The sequence below is a fragment of the Lissotriton helveticus genome, chromosome 2_1 (genome assembly GCF_964261635.1).
Source record: "Lissotriton helveticus chromosome 2_1, aLisHel1.1, whole genome shotgun sequence".
NCBI lineage: Eukaryota > Metazoa > Chordata > Amphibia > Caudata > Salamandridae > Lissotriton > Lissotriton helveticus.
In genome coordinates, this window is record NC_136059.1 from 1,400,346,043 (window position 1) to 1,400,362,845 (window position 16,803).

The 16,803-nt window shown below is 43.7% G+C and overlaps 1 protein-coding gene across 1 annotated transcript in view; it reads left to right on the top strand.

The window, feature by feature from the left end:
* Window positions 1-16,803, top strand: part of LOC144818685 (dynein axonemal heavy chain 6-like) — a 1,395,111-nt gene that overhangs the window by 563,392 nt on the left and 814,916 nt on the right. Inside the window, exon 17 of the mRNA XM_078676337.1 lies at window positions 16,394-16,519. Coding sequence (XP_078532463.1) covers window positions 16,394-16,519 — 126 coding nt within the window. The remainder of the gene's footprint in view (window positions 1-16,393; window positions 16,520-16,803) is intronic.

Consider the following 16,803-nt stretch of genomic DNA (forward strand, 5'->3'; position numbering starts at 1 on the left):
AATTTCTTTAGAGGTCTGAGGTGCAGGATATCTTCTCCTATAATCCTCTAACATGAATTGTAGATCCTTCAATAAAGAAGATGGCACACTTGTCATCTCCTCGTGATGTTCCTGGTGGTATTGTTGCTGTTGTTGGGGACGTTCCTGACATTCTTCATACTCACAACAAAATACACCTGGGGGTCACAAAAAGAGAGTCAAAACAGAGTGGATCACAACACCAATGCTACACAAAAGACACCAGTGAGGACATCATCCGTGTTAATAAAATGCAGGCCACGTTAAGGCTCAAGAGCATATGGAGAAATAGTTCCCATCAGAAGCCACACTGTACCGCCCTCTTTCTCATCATTTGGATTCTCCTCACCCAGGAGACAAAACGGCCGGTCAGATGTTACCGTGACCGATATGTGTGAGATAGGGGTGGTGTATATAGTACAAAAAATTGGACGTGGCTACTGTAAAGGCAGTGTTAAAGTGGTAAGAGTGTTAAGTGAGGGAAAATGTAAAATTAGGTGATCAGGTGGACAAACAACATTTATTAGTGTCTCCCAATCCCTAAGGTTTAAAAAGCAAGTGTAAGTGCGGGTTTTAAATAATCACCGTACTCAATAGTGGTCAACATGTTTCTGCATTATATTGAACATAGTTTCAAAATGCATTCTTCAGGACCGAAAAAATAAAAACACTGCTGCTTAGATTAAAGAAAATAAGAACAATATCACCTGACCTTCAGGTACATACTCAACCGTATACTGTTGCATCACACGGTATTAGATCCACACGGCAAGACAGACAAAATAGAAAAAAGAACATGAATATGTCATATTCCTATGAATTATATACTGTGATGAGTACACATTCACATGTATAAAGACAAACATTGCCAATTGGCAGACTCACCCAAATATGATGGTTGAGAGGCTTCACCCCACCTGGCTACAGCGCAGGTATGAGGAGCACCGCTCTACAAAGAATTCACAAGTAACATCTTTAGAGCAAAAAATCAAAAGATAAATGAGTTCACAATGTGGCATATTGCTCTATACGTCCTTCACAGTACACATTAGTGAAAATGTGGACCATCCCACTAGTACTCGACTCCATCCGTCCGACAATGACAAACCAAGTCTGGGACCAAATTAAAAATGGCATTGTTGTAAAAAGCTAAGCATTTTGAGAACTGAGCTTGTCAACGTATAAGTTCACTAGTCGAGTGAAAACCCCTTAAAAATCAACCTGATCGCTTCTAGACATCGCGCTTGTGGTGTAAATGGTCAGCGTGATGGAAATCAGGCAGCCAGAGCGCGATGGGCGTTCCAGCGCGTTAGTGCGCCGATCCTGGTGGTGGCGCGATCGGTATCTAGCAGCGCGTTGTCAATCAGGCAGCGCGCTCAGAAAAGGCTAGCGCTCGCTTACCTGTCCGTCGATGTCTCCTGGCAGTCAACTGTACTGCTTGGGGGGGCACCGACGTATCTTCCAAGAGGACTGATATGCATTTCCTCATTGCGCATAGCAAGGAGGCAATCACGTGGTATGATCACGTGATCACGGGCATGCTGGGATATGTAGTCCCAAAAAGAAATAGTACATAATATAGACTGCCAGACAGATAGGTCTGTGCGCAAGTTATATGTCCAGGGAAATCAAATAGGTAACCCCTAACAAAGATGGGAGTTAAGAGGTAGAGCAAAAAACTAGCGAAAACCCATGTAGTTGACTATTTCAAAGTTCGTGTTTTGTAGTGAAATCTCACAGGGACATCCAGGGAATGAGTTCATTAAGTCCCTCTTTGTCACTGTTGAGGCGGTACACCCACTTCTGTTCAATTTTGAAGAGGAACCTGCTGATGTCAGTACAGGATAGGGGTATTTGCGGTTGTTCTAGAACAGTCCAACAGAAATCTTCAGGACCATGTCCCTTTTCCAAGAAGTGTGCGGTGAGACGGGTAGCTTGTTTCTTACACCGCACTGTACTTTTATGTTCTTGTAACCTTGTCCTGATTTTCCGGGTCGTCATGCAGACGTATCGCAAAGAGCATGGACAGGTTATCAGGTATATAAGATTACTGCTGTTGCAGTTAGTGAATCTTTTCTGTGTCCAAGGGCGATTAGTCCCAATATCGACCTCCGTAGATTTCTTGGTTTGGGGACAGACAGTGCACGCCCCACATGGATGATGTCCAGAAACTGGAGGTAAATCCCACAACGTACCCACTTGCCTAGGTTCTTTGTCTCGAGGACGCGTGTGGACCAATTGATCTTTTAAGTTTTGTCCTCTTTTGAAGGCAAAAATGGGTAAAGCGATGTCATCGTTTCCAGTCTTCAAGATAGACCAATGCTTCTTTATGATTTTCTGTACCTGATTCGAGCGGGTATTACATGTGTTAACAAAGGCAATGCGATTGGTCTTGTCTTTTGGTGGCTGTATTTCCAGTAGGGACTCTCTGTTATTGTTGGACGCCCTCTTTTTTGATTGCCGAATGATCTTTCTCGGGTAGTTCTTTTCACTCAGTTGGGTTTCCAAATTCTTAGAGTGAATTTCGAAGGCTTCTTTGCTGGAGCAGTTCCTTTGTACCCTCAGAAATTGACCAAAGGGCAAATTGTCCCTCAAGGCTCGTGGATGACAACTGTCATACCTTAGTAGTGCATTTCTAGCCATCGGCTTCCGATAGAGTTCCGATTCAATGCCATTAATAGTTGCATGTAGCCTCAGATCTAAAAAGGCTAAAGATGTTCTACTGTGTTCAATAGTGAACTTCAAGTAGGCATTCTTACTATTCAACCAGCCATGGAATAGTAATAGATCTTCTTCAGTGCCCCGCCACACCACCAAAATATCATCAATATATCGTTTCCATATATATAATGACGAAAGATATGGATTGGTGGACGTCAAAACCTCCTGCTGTTCGAAGTTATGGACGTAGAGATTCGCCAAGCTCGGCGCGAAAACGCTGCCCATGCTGGTCCCAGACGTTTGCAGGTAGATGGTATCCTCAAAGCGAAAGTAGTTCTCTTTCATCGCAATTTCGGCTAGATCCATGATGAAGCTCGTGGGCGTGATAGATTGATGATCACTCTGTTCCAGTAAAGCACCAACTACCTCTAGGGTCTCGGTTTGTGGAATAGACGTATATAGAGACTCTACGTCAAATGATACCAGGATATCAGTTTCGATGTCATATTGTATTGTTGGTAGTAGTCTGAGGACATCCTTTGTATCCTGCAGGAAGGTGGGCATCGCTTTGACCATTGGGTTCAAAAAATGATCAACAAAAGTTGAAAGCGGTTCAAGGACCGAGCCAATGCCAGAAATAATTGGCCTGCCAGGTGGCGGCCTCTGAGGTTTGTGCACTTTTGGAAGACAGTAGAAGTAGGGAACTACAGGGTATTTGGTGATAGGTACTGTCCCTCTTGGGGCGTTATCCAACCCTCACTTGTTGCTTCCTCTACCAAATTGTTGATTTTGGTTTGCAATCTCTCTGTTGGATCCTCTCTCAATGGGAGATATGACTTCTGGTCACTCAGTTGCCGGATGCACTCATTTCGGTATGTCTCAGCATCTAAGATGACTGTTGCTCCACCTTTATCAGCAGGCTTGATAATGATCTTGTCGTTAGATGTTAATGAACGTAGAGCAAGCTGTTCGTCCTTTGAAAGGTTCATGAAAGGTCTAGTCTCTGTTTTGTAGATGCGATTGATGTCACTCTCCACTGCCGCTTCAAAGGTCATAACTTTCGAAGGTAGAACAGCGGCAGGTGGATTAAAATTGGAAGGTTTTCTCAATCCCGTATTGTTGTCTTCAGGGACAGTGCTTATGTGTTTTGGTTTAGAAAAGAAATAGTGCAATCTTATTTTTCGGAAAAACTTAGCCAGTTCAATTTGGGCTACAAAAGGATCCCCTTTCTGGGTAGCCACGAAACCCAAGCCTTTGTTCAAAAGTCGCTCTTCAGTAGGAGAGAGTGTGTGTGAACTAAGGTTCATCACGAGGCTTGTTGATTGCTGGTCCCTGCAGTGTCCTGTGGGACTTTCTTTCCGCTGCGGAGAGTTTTCGATTGTTGAGGAGTTTCCGTGTTCCAGTGCACCTGTGGTGTCGTGGTTCCTTGTCTCCTCCTGCCCCTGCCTCGTCTCGGGCCGAATCCTAAAAAAGGAAACGACCCTGGACCCTGTTGTATCGGAGGGGGGCCAAAAGCACCCATTTGAGGGGGACATTGAGGTCCAAACATCCAGGGATTAGCCGGCCACCAAGGTTGGAAGTTGTTAAAATTCTGAGAATGATTGCCATTTCTCCAGTTTCTTCTGTTACCTCGGCCTCTGGAGGTTTGATCAGCAGATCCATGTTGTGAGGTATCTGAATCACTAGATGCTCCGTCCGAACTAGATGTGCCATATGTAGAGCCACCCTTCTTTCCACCTCGGTTGAATGTTGGTGCTGTATATGTGTCACTAGTGTATGGATATACACGCTCCATAGAAAATTTGGCTAAGTCCTTCTTAAACTTTTCTAACTTGGTGAAAACAATGGATTCTTTAAAATCTTTATTGTTTTTGTCACTATCTTCCTGTCCCTTTTTAAACATTCCGCTTTTCAGTGTAGTTTTAATCTGGCCCTCTAGAACCTGGATCTCAATTAATATCTTGTCCGCTACTCTCTTTGCGGTTTTGATGATCAGGACTAGCCAATCCCTTGTACACCTCCAGGCTATCATCGACCAGTCCTTGAGAAACTCTTTATCATCAAGGAATAGACGTGGTGCATTGTTGACAATAAGACCTGAAGGTGCACAGTTGTCTCGAAGGTATTGTGCCATGATAAGTCCATGTACGGATGTTCTTGAATGGGATTTTTTGAGAGCTAGAATTTTTACCCATCCATCATCATTATTTATTGTTTGAACCGAGACTGGAATAGTGTCTAGGAGGCTTGGGTTTTCGTCTAGGATGCTCTGGACCTCTGCACTCTCAAAAGCTAAACCCCAGTTAGTTGCCATGTCGGAAAGAAGATGAAGGAGTACAAAATGGTGGAGGACAGATAGAGCCACTCAGTAAACTCAAATGGACCGGAGACCTTGAGGTCAACCAGTGATTAAAAAAGACCCACAGCCTTAGCTGTACAGTTCACGCACACAACAAACAATGAGAGTAGGGTCTGAGGGCGAGTTTACCGACCGACCAGGTGCATGCCCCAAAATACAGTATTATCACAACAAAATACACCTGGGGGTCACAAAAAGAGAGTCAAAACAGAGTGGATCACAACACCAATGCTACACAAAAGACACCAGTGAGGACATCATCCGTGTTAATAAAATGCAGGCCACGTTAAGGCTCAAGAGCATATGGAGAAATAGTTCCCATCAGAAGCCACACTGTACCGCCCTCTTTCTCATCATTTGGATTCTCCTCACCCAGGAGACAAAACGGCCGGTCAGATGTTACCGTGACCGATATGTGTGAGATAGGGGTGGTGTATATAGTACAAAAAATTGGACGTGGCTACTGTAAAGGCAGTGTTAAAGTGGTAAGAGTGTTAAGTGAGGGAAAATGTAGAATTAGGTGATCAGGTGGACAAACAACATTTATTAGTGTCTCCCAATCCCTAAGGTTTAAAAAGCAAGTGTAAGTGCGGGTTTTAAATAATCACCGTACTCAATAGTGGTCAACATGTTTCTGCATTATATTGAACATAGTTTCAAAATGCATTCTTCAGGACCGAAAAAATAAAAACACTGCTGCTTAGATTAAAGAAAATAAGAACAATATCACCTGACCTTCAGGTACATACTCAACCGTATACTGTTGCATCACACGGTATTAGATCCACACGGCAAGACAGACAAAATAGAAAAAAGAACATGAATATGTCATATTCCTATGAATTATATACTGTGATGAGTACACATTCACATGTATAAAGACAAACATTGCCAATTGGCAGACTCACCCAAATATGATGGTTGAGAGGCTTCACCCCACCTGGCTACAGCGCAGGTATGAGGAGCACCGCTCTACAAAGAATTCACAAGTAACATCTTTAGAGCAAAAAATCAAAAGATAAATGAGTTCACAATGTGGCATATTGCTCTATACGTCCTTCCCAGTACACATTAGTGAAAATGTGGACCATCCCACTAGTACTCGACTCCATCCGTCCGACAATGACAAACCAAGTCTGGGACCAAATTAAAAATGGCATTGTTGTAAAAAGCTAAGCATTTTGAGAACTGAGCTTGTCAACGTATAAGTTCACTAGTCGAGTGAAAACCCCTTAAAAATCAACCTGATCGCTTCTAGGCATCGCGCTTGTGGTGTAAATGGTCAGCGTGATGGAAATCAGGCAGCCAGAGCGCGATGGGCGTTCCAGCGCGTTAGTGCGCCGATCCTGGTGGTGGCGCGATCGGTATCTAGCAGCGCGTTGTCAATCAGGCAGCGCGCTCAGAAAAGGCTAGCGCTCGCTTACCTGTCCGTCGATGTCTCCTGGCAGTCAACTGTACTGCTTGGGGGGGCACCGACGTATCTTCCAAGAGGACTGATATGCATTTCCTCATTGCGCATAGCAAGGAGGCAATCACGTGGTATGATCACGTGATCACGGGCATGCTGGGATATGTAGTCCCAAAAAGAAATAGTACATAATATAGACTGCCAGACAGATAGGTCTATGCGCAAGTTATATGTCCAGGGAAATCAAATAGGTAACCCCTAACAAAGATGGGAGTTAAGAGGTAGAGCAAAAAACTAGCGAAAACCCATGTAGTTGACTATTTCAAAGTTCGTGTTTTGTAGTGAAACCTCACAGGGACATCCAGGGAATGAGTTCATTAAGTCCCTCTTTGTCACTGTTGAGGCGGTACACCCACTTCTGTTCAATTTTGAAGAGGAACCTGCTGATGTCAGTACAGGATAGGGGTATTTGCGGTTGTTCTAGAACAGTCCAACAGAAATCTTCAGGAGCATGTCCCTTTTCCAAGAAGTGTGCGGTGAGACGGGTAGCTTGTTTCTTACACCGCACTGTACTTTTATGTTCTTGTAACCTTGTCCTGATTTTCCGGGTCGTCATGCCGACGTATCGCAAAGAGCATGGACAGGTTATCAGGTATATAAGATTACTGCTGTTGCAGTTAGTGAATCTTTTCTGTGTCCAAGGGCGATTAGTCCCAATATCGACCTCCGTAGATTTCTTGGTTTGGGGACAGACAGTGCACGCCCCACATGGATGATGTCCAGAAACTGGAGGTAAATCCCACAACGTACCCACTTGCCTAGGTTCTTTGTCTCGAGGACGCGTGTGGACCAATTGATCTTTTAAGTTTTGTCCTCTTTTGAAGGCAAAAATGGGTAAAGCGATGTCATCGTTTCCAGTCTTCAAGATAGACCAATGCTTCTTTATGATTTTCTGTACCTGATTCGAGCGGGTATTAAATGTGTTAACAAAGGCAATGCGATTGGTCTTGTCTTTTGGTGGCTGTATTTCCAGTAGGGACTCTCTGTTATTGTTGGACGCCCTCTTTTTTGATTGCCGAATGATCTTTCTCGGGTAGTTCTTTTCACTCAGTTGGGTTTCCAAATTCTTAGAGTGAATTTCGAAGGCTTCTTTGCTGGAGCAGTTCCTTTGTACCCTCAGAAATTGACCAAAGGGCAAATTGTCCCTCAAGGCTCGTGGATGACAACTGTCATACCTTAGTAGTGCATTTCTAGCCATCGGCTTCCGATAGAGTTCCGATTCAATGCCATTAATAGTTGCATGTAGCCTCAGATCTAAAAAGGCTAAAGATGTTCTACTGTGTTCAATAGTGAACTTCAAGTAGGCATTCTTACTATTCAACCAGAATCCAAATGATGAGAAAGAGGGCGGTACAGTGTGGCTTCTGATGGGAACTATTTCTCCATATGCTCTTGAGCCTTAACGTGGCCTGCATTTTATTAACACGGATGATGTCCTCACTGGTGTCTTTTGTGTAGCATTGGTGTTGTGATCCACTCTGTTTTGACTCTCTTTTTGTGACCCCCAGGTGTATTTTGTTGTGATAATACTGTATTTTGGGGCATGCACCTGGTCGGTCGGTAAACTCGCCCTCAGACCCTACTCTCATTGTTTGTTGTGTGCGTGAACTGTACAGCTAAGGCTGTGGGTCTTTTTTAATCACTGGTTGACCTCAAGGTCTCCGGTCCATTTGAGTTTACTGAGTGGCTCTATCTGTCCTCCACCATTTTGTACTCCTTCATCTTCTTTCCGACATGGCAACTAACTGGGGTTTAGCTTTTGAGAGTGCAGAGGTCCAGAGCATCCTAGACGAAAACCCAAGCCTCCTAGACACTATTCCAGTCTCGGTTCAAACAATAAATAATGATGATGGATGGGTAAAAATTCTAGCTCTCAAAAAATCCCATTCAAGAACATCCGTACATGGACTTATCATGGCACAATACCTTCGAGACAACTGTGCACCTTCAGGTCTTATTGTCAACAATGCACCACGTCTATTCCTTGATGATAAAGAGTTTCTCAAGGACTGGTCGATGATAGCCTGGAGGTGTACAAGGGATTGGCTAGTCCTGATCATCAAAACCGCAAAGAGAGTAGCGGACAAGATATTAATTGAGATCCAGGTTCTAGAGGGCCAGATTAAAACTACACTGAAAAGCGGAATGTTTAAAAAGGGACAGGAAGATAGTGACAAAAACAATAAAGATTTTAAAGAATCCATTGTTTTCACCAAGTTAGAAAAGTTTAAGAAGGACTTAGCCAAATTTTCTATGGAGCGTGTATATCCATACACTAGTGACACATATACAGCACCAACATTCAACCGAGGTGGAAAGAAGGGTGGCTCTACATATGGCACATCTAGTTCGGACGGAGCATCTAGTGATTCAGATACCTCACAACATGGATCTGCTGATCAAACCTCCAGAGGCCGAGGTAACAGAAGAAACTGGAGAAATGGCAATCATTCTCAGAATTTTAACAACTTCCAACCTTGGTGGCCGGCTAATCCCTGGATGTTTGGACCTCAATGTCCCCCTCAAATGGGTGCTTTTGGCCCCCCTCCGATACAACAGGGTCCAGGGTCGTTTCCTTTTTTAGGATTCGGCCCGAGACGAGGCAGGGGCAGGAGGAGACAAGGAACCACGACACCACAGGTGTACTGGAACACGGAAACTCCTCAACAATCGAAAACTCTCCGCAGCGGAAAGAAAGTCCCACAGGACACTGCAGGGACCAGCAATCAACAAGCCTCGTGATGAACCTTAGTTCACACACACTCTCTCCTACTGAAGAGCGACTTTTGAACAAAGGCTTGGGTTTCGTGGCTACCCAGAAAGGGGATCCTTTTGTAGCCCAAATTGAACTGGCTAAGTTTTTCCGAAAAATAAGATTGCACTATTTCTTTTCTAAACCAAAACACATAAGCACTGTCCCTGAAGACAACAATACGGGATTGAGAAAACCTTCCAATTTTAATCCACCTGCCGCTGTTCTACCTTCGAAAGTTATGACCTTTGAAGCGGCAGTGGAGAGTGACATCAATCGCATCTACAAAACAGAGACTAGACCTTTCATGAACCTTTCAAAGGACGAACAGCTTGCTCTACGTTCATTAACATCTAACGACAAGATCATTATCAAGCCTGCTGATAAAGGTGGAGCAACAGTCATCTTAGATACTGAGACATACCGAAATGAGTGCATCCGGCAACTGAGTGACCAGAAGTCATATCTCCCATTGAGAGAGGATCCAACAGAGAGATTGCAAACCAAAATCAACAATTTGGTAGAGGAAGCAACAAGTGAGGGTTGGATAACGCCCCAAGAGGGACAGTACGTAATCACCAAATACCCTGTAGTTCCCTACTTCTACTGTCTTCCAAAAGTGCACAAACCTCAGAGGCCGCCACCTGGCAGGCCAATTATTTCTGGCATTGGCTCGGTCCTTGAACCGCTTTCAACTTTTGTTGATCATTTTTTGAACCCAATGGTCAAAGCGATGCCCACCTTCCTGCAGGATACAAAGGATGTCCTCAGACTACTACCAACAATACAATATGACATCGAAACTGATATCCTGGTATCATTTGACGTAGAGTCTCTATATACGTCTATTCCACAAACCGAGACCCTAGAGGTAGTTGGTGCTTTACTGGAACAGAGTGATCATCAATCTATCACGCCCACGAGCTTCATCATGGATCTAGCCGAAATTGCGATGAAAGAGAACTACTTTCGCTTTGAGGATACCATCTACCTGCAAACGTCTGGGACCAGCATGGGCAGCGTTTTCGCGCCGAGCTTGGCGAATCTCTACGTCCATAACTTCGAACAGCAGGAGGTTTTGACGTCCACCAATCCATATCTTTCGTCATTATATATATGGAAACGATATATTGATGATATTTTGGTAGTGTGGCGGGGCACTGAAGAAGATCTATTACTATTCCATGGCTGGTTGAATAGTAAGAATGCCTACTTGAAGTTCACTATTGAACACAGTAGAACATGTTTAGCCTTTTTAGATCTGAGGCTACATGCAACTATTAATGGCATTGAATCGGAACTCTATCGGAAGCCGATGGCTAGAAATGCACTACTAAGGTATGACAGTTGTCATCCACGAGCCTTGAGGGACAATTTGCCCTTTGGTCAATTTCTGAGGGTACAAAGGAACTGCTCCAGCAAAGAAGCCTTCGAAATTCACTCTAAGAATTTGGAAACCCAACTGAGTGAAAAGAACTACCCGAGAAAGATCATTCGGCAATCAAAAAAGAGGGCGTCCAACAATAACAGAGAGTCCCTACTGGAAATACAGCCACCAAAAGACAAGACCAATCGCATTGCCTTTGTTAACACATTTAATACCCGCTCGAATCAGGTACAGAAAATCATAAAGAAGCATTGGTCTATCTTGAAGACTGGAAACGATGACATCGCTTTACCCATTTTTGCCTTCAAAAGAGGACAAAACTTAAAAGATCAATTGGTCCACACGCGTCCTCGAGACAAAGAACCTAGGCAAGTGGGTACGTTGTGGGATTTACCTCCAGTTTCTGGACATCATCCATGTGGGGCGTGCACTGTCTGTCCCCAAACCAAGAAATCTACGGAGGTCGATATTGGGACTAATCGCCCTTGGACACAGAAAAGATTCACTAACTGCAACAGCAGTAATCTTATATACCTGATAACCTGTCCATGCTCTTTGCGATACGTCGGCATGACGACCCGGAAAATCAGGACAAGGTTACAAGAACATAAAAGTACAGTGCGGTGTAAGAAACAAGCTACCCGTCTCACCGCACACTTCTTGGAAAAGGGACATGCTCCTGAAGATTTCTGTTGGACTGTTCTAGAACAACCGCAAATACCCCTATCCTGTACTGACATCAGCAGGTTCCTCTTCAAAATTGAACAGAAGTGGGTGTACCGCCTCAACAGTGACAAAGAGGGACTTAATGAACTCATTCCCTGGATGTCCCTGTGAGGTTTCACTACAAAACACGAACTTTGAAATAGTCAACTACATGGGTTTTCGCTAGTTTTTTGCTCTACCTCTTAACTCCCATCTTTGTTAGGGGTTACCTATTTGATTTCCCTGGACATATAACTTGCGCATAGACCTATCTGTCTGGCAGTCTATATTATGTACTATTTCTTTTTGGGACTACATATCCCAGCATGCCCGTGATCACGTGATCATACCACGTGATTGCCTCCTTGCTATGCGCAATGAGGAAATGCATATCAGTCCTCTTGGAAGATACGTCGGTGCCCCCCCAAGCAGTACAGTTGACTGCCAGGAGACATCGACGGACAGGTAAGCGAGCGCTAGCCTTTTCTGAGCGCGCTGCCTGATTGACAACGCGCTGCTAGATACCGATCGCGCCACCACCAGGATCGGCGCACTAACGCGCTGGAACGCCCATCGCGCTCTGGCTGCCTGATTTCCATCACGCTGACCATTTACACCACAAGCGTGATGCCTAGAAGCGATCAGGTTGATTTTTAAGGGGTTTTCACTCGACTAGTGAACTTATACGTTGACAAGCTCAGTTCTCAAAATGCTTAGCTTTTTACAACAATGCCATTTTTAATTTGGTCCCAGACTTGGTTTGTCATTGTCGGACGGATGGAGTCGAGTACTAGTGGGATGGTCCACATTTTCACTAATGTGTACTGTGAAGGACGTATAGAGCAATACGCCACATTGTGAACTCATTTATCTTTTGATTTTTTGCTCTAAAGATGTTACTTGTGAATTCTTTGTAGAGCGGTGCTCCTCATACCTGCGCTGTAGCCAGGTGGGGTGAAGCCTCTCAACCATCATATTTGGGTGAGTCTGCCAATTGGCAATGTTTGTCTTTATACATGTGAATGTGTACTCATCACAGTATATAATTCATAGGAATATGACATATTCATGTTCTTTTTTCTATTTTGTCTGTCTTGCCGTGTGGATCTAATACCGTGTGATGCAACAGTATACGGTTGAGTATGTACCTGAAGGTCAGGTGATATTGTTCTTATTTTCTTTAATCTAAGCAGCAGTGTTTTTATTTTTTCGGTCCTGAAGAATGCATTTTGAAACTATGTTCAATATAATGCAGAAACATGTTGACCACTATTGAGTACGGTGATTATTTAAAACCCGCACTTACACTTGCTTTTTAAACCTTAGGGATTGGGAGACACTAATAAATGTTGTTTGTCCACCTGATCACCTAATTTTACATTTTCCCTCACTTAACACTCTTACCACTTTAACACTGCCTTTACAGTAGCCACGTCCAATTTTTTGTACTATATACACCACCCCTATCTCACACATATCGGTCACGGTAACATCTGACCGGCCGTTTTGTCTCCTGGGTGAGGAGAATCCAAATGATGAGAAAGAGGGCGGTACAGTGTGGCTTCTGATGGGAACTATTTCTCCATATGCTCTTGAGCCTTAACGTGGCCTGCATTTTATTAAAACGGATGATGTCCTCACTGGTGTCTTTTGTGTAGCATTGGTGTTGTGATCCACTCTGTTTTGACTCTCTTTTTGTGACCCCCAGGTGTATTTTGTTGTGATAATACTGTATTTTGGGGCATGCACCTGGTCGGTCGGTAAACTCGCCCTCAGACCCTACTCTCATTGTTTGTTGTGTGCATTCTTCATACTCATCCTGTTAGTCCTCCTCTTGGTATTTCACCCGTAATTGAGATGGGCTACTAGCATATCCAAAAGGACCACCATCATCTTCGTCCTCCGAATCCTCCTCCTCCAGAAGGTGCGAAGGAACTAATGGAGACACCTTACTTGGAGATGTAATTTCTGGTGTGATTGTTCTTTTCCAGGCCAAAAACCGCTTTTCTGGGGTTTTTCCCTTGTCGACGAGCCCGTCGACGAGATCGTAGTCGCCGCCGTTGGCGATATCATTGTCGACGCTATCGTTGACGTTGTAGTCACCGTTGTCGTCGACGGTCCCGTGGTTGTTGCCGCCGTCGACGATCCCGTCGATGATGTGATTGGAGCTATGGTAGTCGTCAACGCCTTCTCCGTCGAAGGCCTCTGAAGCATGACCCTTCTTCTCCTTAGCTTTGCCTGAAGGAGATTTTGAGGGACTGCGCCCTGAAGACCCTGATGTAGTCTTTTTAGGGGCCTTCTCAGGTCTCTCATCTGAGGTGTGAGCCTGAGGAGATCTGTTCCTTTTTTGATATCTCCTAGCCGAAGATGACTCCTCCTCGCAATCACTTGAGATGATCTCCTTCCTGGCTTTCACCTTCTGAAGCCATAATAATAGTCTTCCTTCACGATCCTTCAAGGTTTTATTGGGGAAGGTACGACATACCTTACAATCCTTCGCCTGATGTTCTGGATAAAGGCAGTAGATGCAGTCTTTATGAGGATCGTCTGTATAGAGTCTTATCTTAGAGCAGGTGGCACAAGCTCTAAATAATCCTTTTTTCTCCTTGTCAGCCATGATAGAAGAAGAAGGAACTTCAAATAAACCAATCTGGAAAATGAGACAACCTCAAATCCCAGTCAAATGAGTAGAATTGTAAGAGTTTGAGCAGAGCTGAAAGGATACTCCCTAACACAATGTGCAGTAGAAAATCTGTGGAGCAGGAGGTTCTCTCAGGAGGGTTCTAGAGGGTGAGGAGCTCTGATTGGTTCAGGGAAAAGTTTGGTCTTTTTTTACATAACAAGGGTTATGGATTGGAAAAGGGAAATGGACCTAGGCCTCTTTCAGTTTGCTATACTGCTAAACATTGCTTTATTATGTACCGGAGACTCCTGTCTCGATGACGGGGAATGATTCAGGCATGTGAATCTATGAAAGCTCCAATACTGGAGTAACGTGGGTACTAGGGTATCCAAAGGTGGGGTGGCTCTCCAACCTTCTGTCCTCCATGGGGTTTCCTCAGGGTCCACTGAGAAGGGTCTTTTTTCTTTAAAACTGCAACAGTGACTTACACGTTGATTTGTATGGAGAACGCCAACGTGTTTCCACACTGCACATGAACTCCGTGGGGTTCCTTGTTACTCATCTTGGGTGGTTCTTTTGTTCCCGGCAATTCTACGTCCTCTGGACATTGTCTTGACACAAGTAGTGGTTCTTATACCACTTTCTTAATATATGGTATGATTCCCCCTGGGGTTCACTGTGTATTCTGTGCTGTTTATGTGATTTCTATGCAAAGTGGTGTGTGCATTGTGCATATCTCCGGGTAGGAGATATATAAACGTGTTAGTAAGTACTATATAATAAATACATATTTTTATAGTAACTTGTGTAGTTCTTTTTCATTTAATCTATACCTATAAGATTGCATTATGGAAAAACAAGCTGCTTTACACTCCTTCTGGACTAAGCCTGAAGGCTGCTGTCCACAGCTACCACTTAGAGAATGTCTATGGTTGTCTAAGACCTCCTAAATCACCATAAGGGTTGCCTGGACTGGTGCACGGTGTCCACTTTCATAAGTGTACATCATATACCAGGCCAGCCTCTCACAATCATTTTTTCCCTTCCATGCCACTCTGTACAGAGACCACGAGGAGTTAAGGCCTTCCAAGTGGTACATTATTGGCTTATGGCTGCACACTCTTTAAACTCAACTGCCCTGGGGCAGTGGGGCACAGTCACCAGAGGTGGATAAGGTGATGCAGAGCCTTTTGACCCATGGGACAGGGAGAAAGGCAGTCTCCAAATTAGGCACAGGCATGTGTGAATTGAGTAAACCCTCACTAATGGGTAGTAAGGAAGTTTTAGTAAAGAGATGTAGGGAGGGACTGCATTAATGATGAGTGGGTGACACTAATGAGTCAAGGTGCAAAGTCTCCCTAAAAACGAAATCCTATGGTAAAATTCAGATACTTACACCATTCTATCTCCATATAATTTACATTATTCACCCACTATGCTGTCCCAGATGTTAACAGCGAAGGTGGATTTTCCCCATGGGGATGTCCTGTTCAGGATTTCTGGCAGGGAATGGCTCACTGACATCACAGGGAGACAATATTCTAAGCCTTATTATGCCCACTTAATCTATGTGATCGCCCTTAGTGAGCTAAGCAAGAATATTGTTCTGCACACCTGACCACTATGCTAGCCAAGCGCAAGGTCCTGGAAGTAGGCCTTTGGTCCCAGAACACGGGCCTTAAGGGAAGATGGTGAGAGGCCCAACCTAGCCTAAGCATGTGAAGCATTCCTTAAAGGACTAGCTAAAGACTAGGACAGTAGGTCCCCTGACGATAGCATGGTTGATGTACTGCTTGGTAAACAGGTTAGTGATACTGGCTCCTTGCAGATTACTAATGATGCCCTCAGTTGAGTGGTATTGATGAGAGTTGGGACATATACATTGCATCTTCAAATTGAGAACAATTTCGATCTCCTAATCTTACTCTGTTTAGCAGTATGAGACTTGAACATGGCATGTGGTTAGCCCTTGGGAACAGTAGTGAAGCGTTAACAACAAGGATGGGTAGCAGGGTGCCGGTGAATGAAACAGCAATACATTGCAAATGTAGAATGTGTAGAAAGTACTGTGAAATTACTTTATGGATTGCAACCTCATTTAGATGAGAAAGTAGCTTGGAATTCAACGTTGACATGTTTCTTTACTGTATTTGTAATGGTGAAAACTTGTTTACAGTTTTAAAATCCTAATAAACATATGCACAAACAAATAGTTGCTGGAGAGATATCCATAATTGTTATCTCAGCTAAGTGAGGAAATAGCCGCCTGTTCTAGACTTCGTTGATCTTGGAATTTAAAACACCTTTCCTCCAGGGAGAATTGAAAAGTTGAAGCTTTTCACTCTGAATGAGTGCCCATCGATATTATAATTAATTAGATTACTTGATTAACCAAGTTGAATGTGCTCTTTCTTGCATAGGCAAATCGATGGATAAGAAACAAAGAAAGTAAAAATGGTTTGAAGGTGATCAAGTTAACAGATTCTGGTTTCCTGAGAACACTTGAAAATGCAATTCGACTTGGAATGCCTGTTTTATTGGAAGAGGTGGGTACTTATTTTGCAGGAAACAATCTTTGACCCGACAAGCTAGCACATGTGCTCTTTTTCTCTCTCACTTTTTCTAATTGTCATTTGTAAATAGATGTAAAATGGGCGTGATAGGTTTGTCCAATGCAATTAGAGCCAATCATTTTGACATAATAAGGGCAAAGGCTGTTGAAAGATATTTGACACCCTGGCTGAAGTATAATTTTACTCAACCCTCTTCTTGTCATAGCATGTATACTGTCTTTAAAGTTCAACAATCACGGTTGTTGGGTATGTGTTAT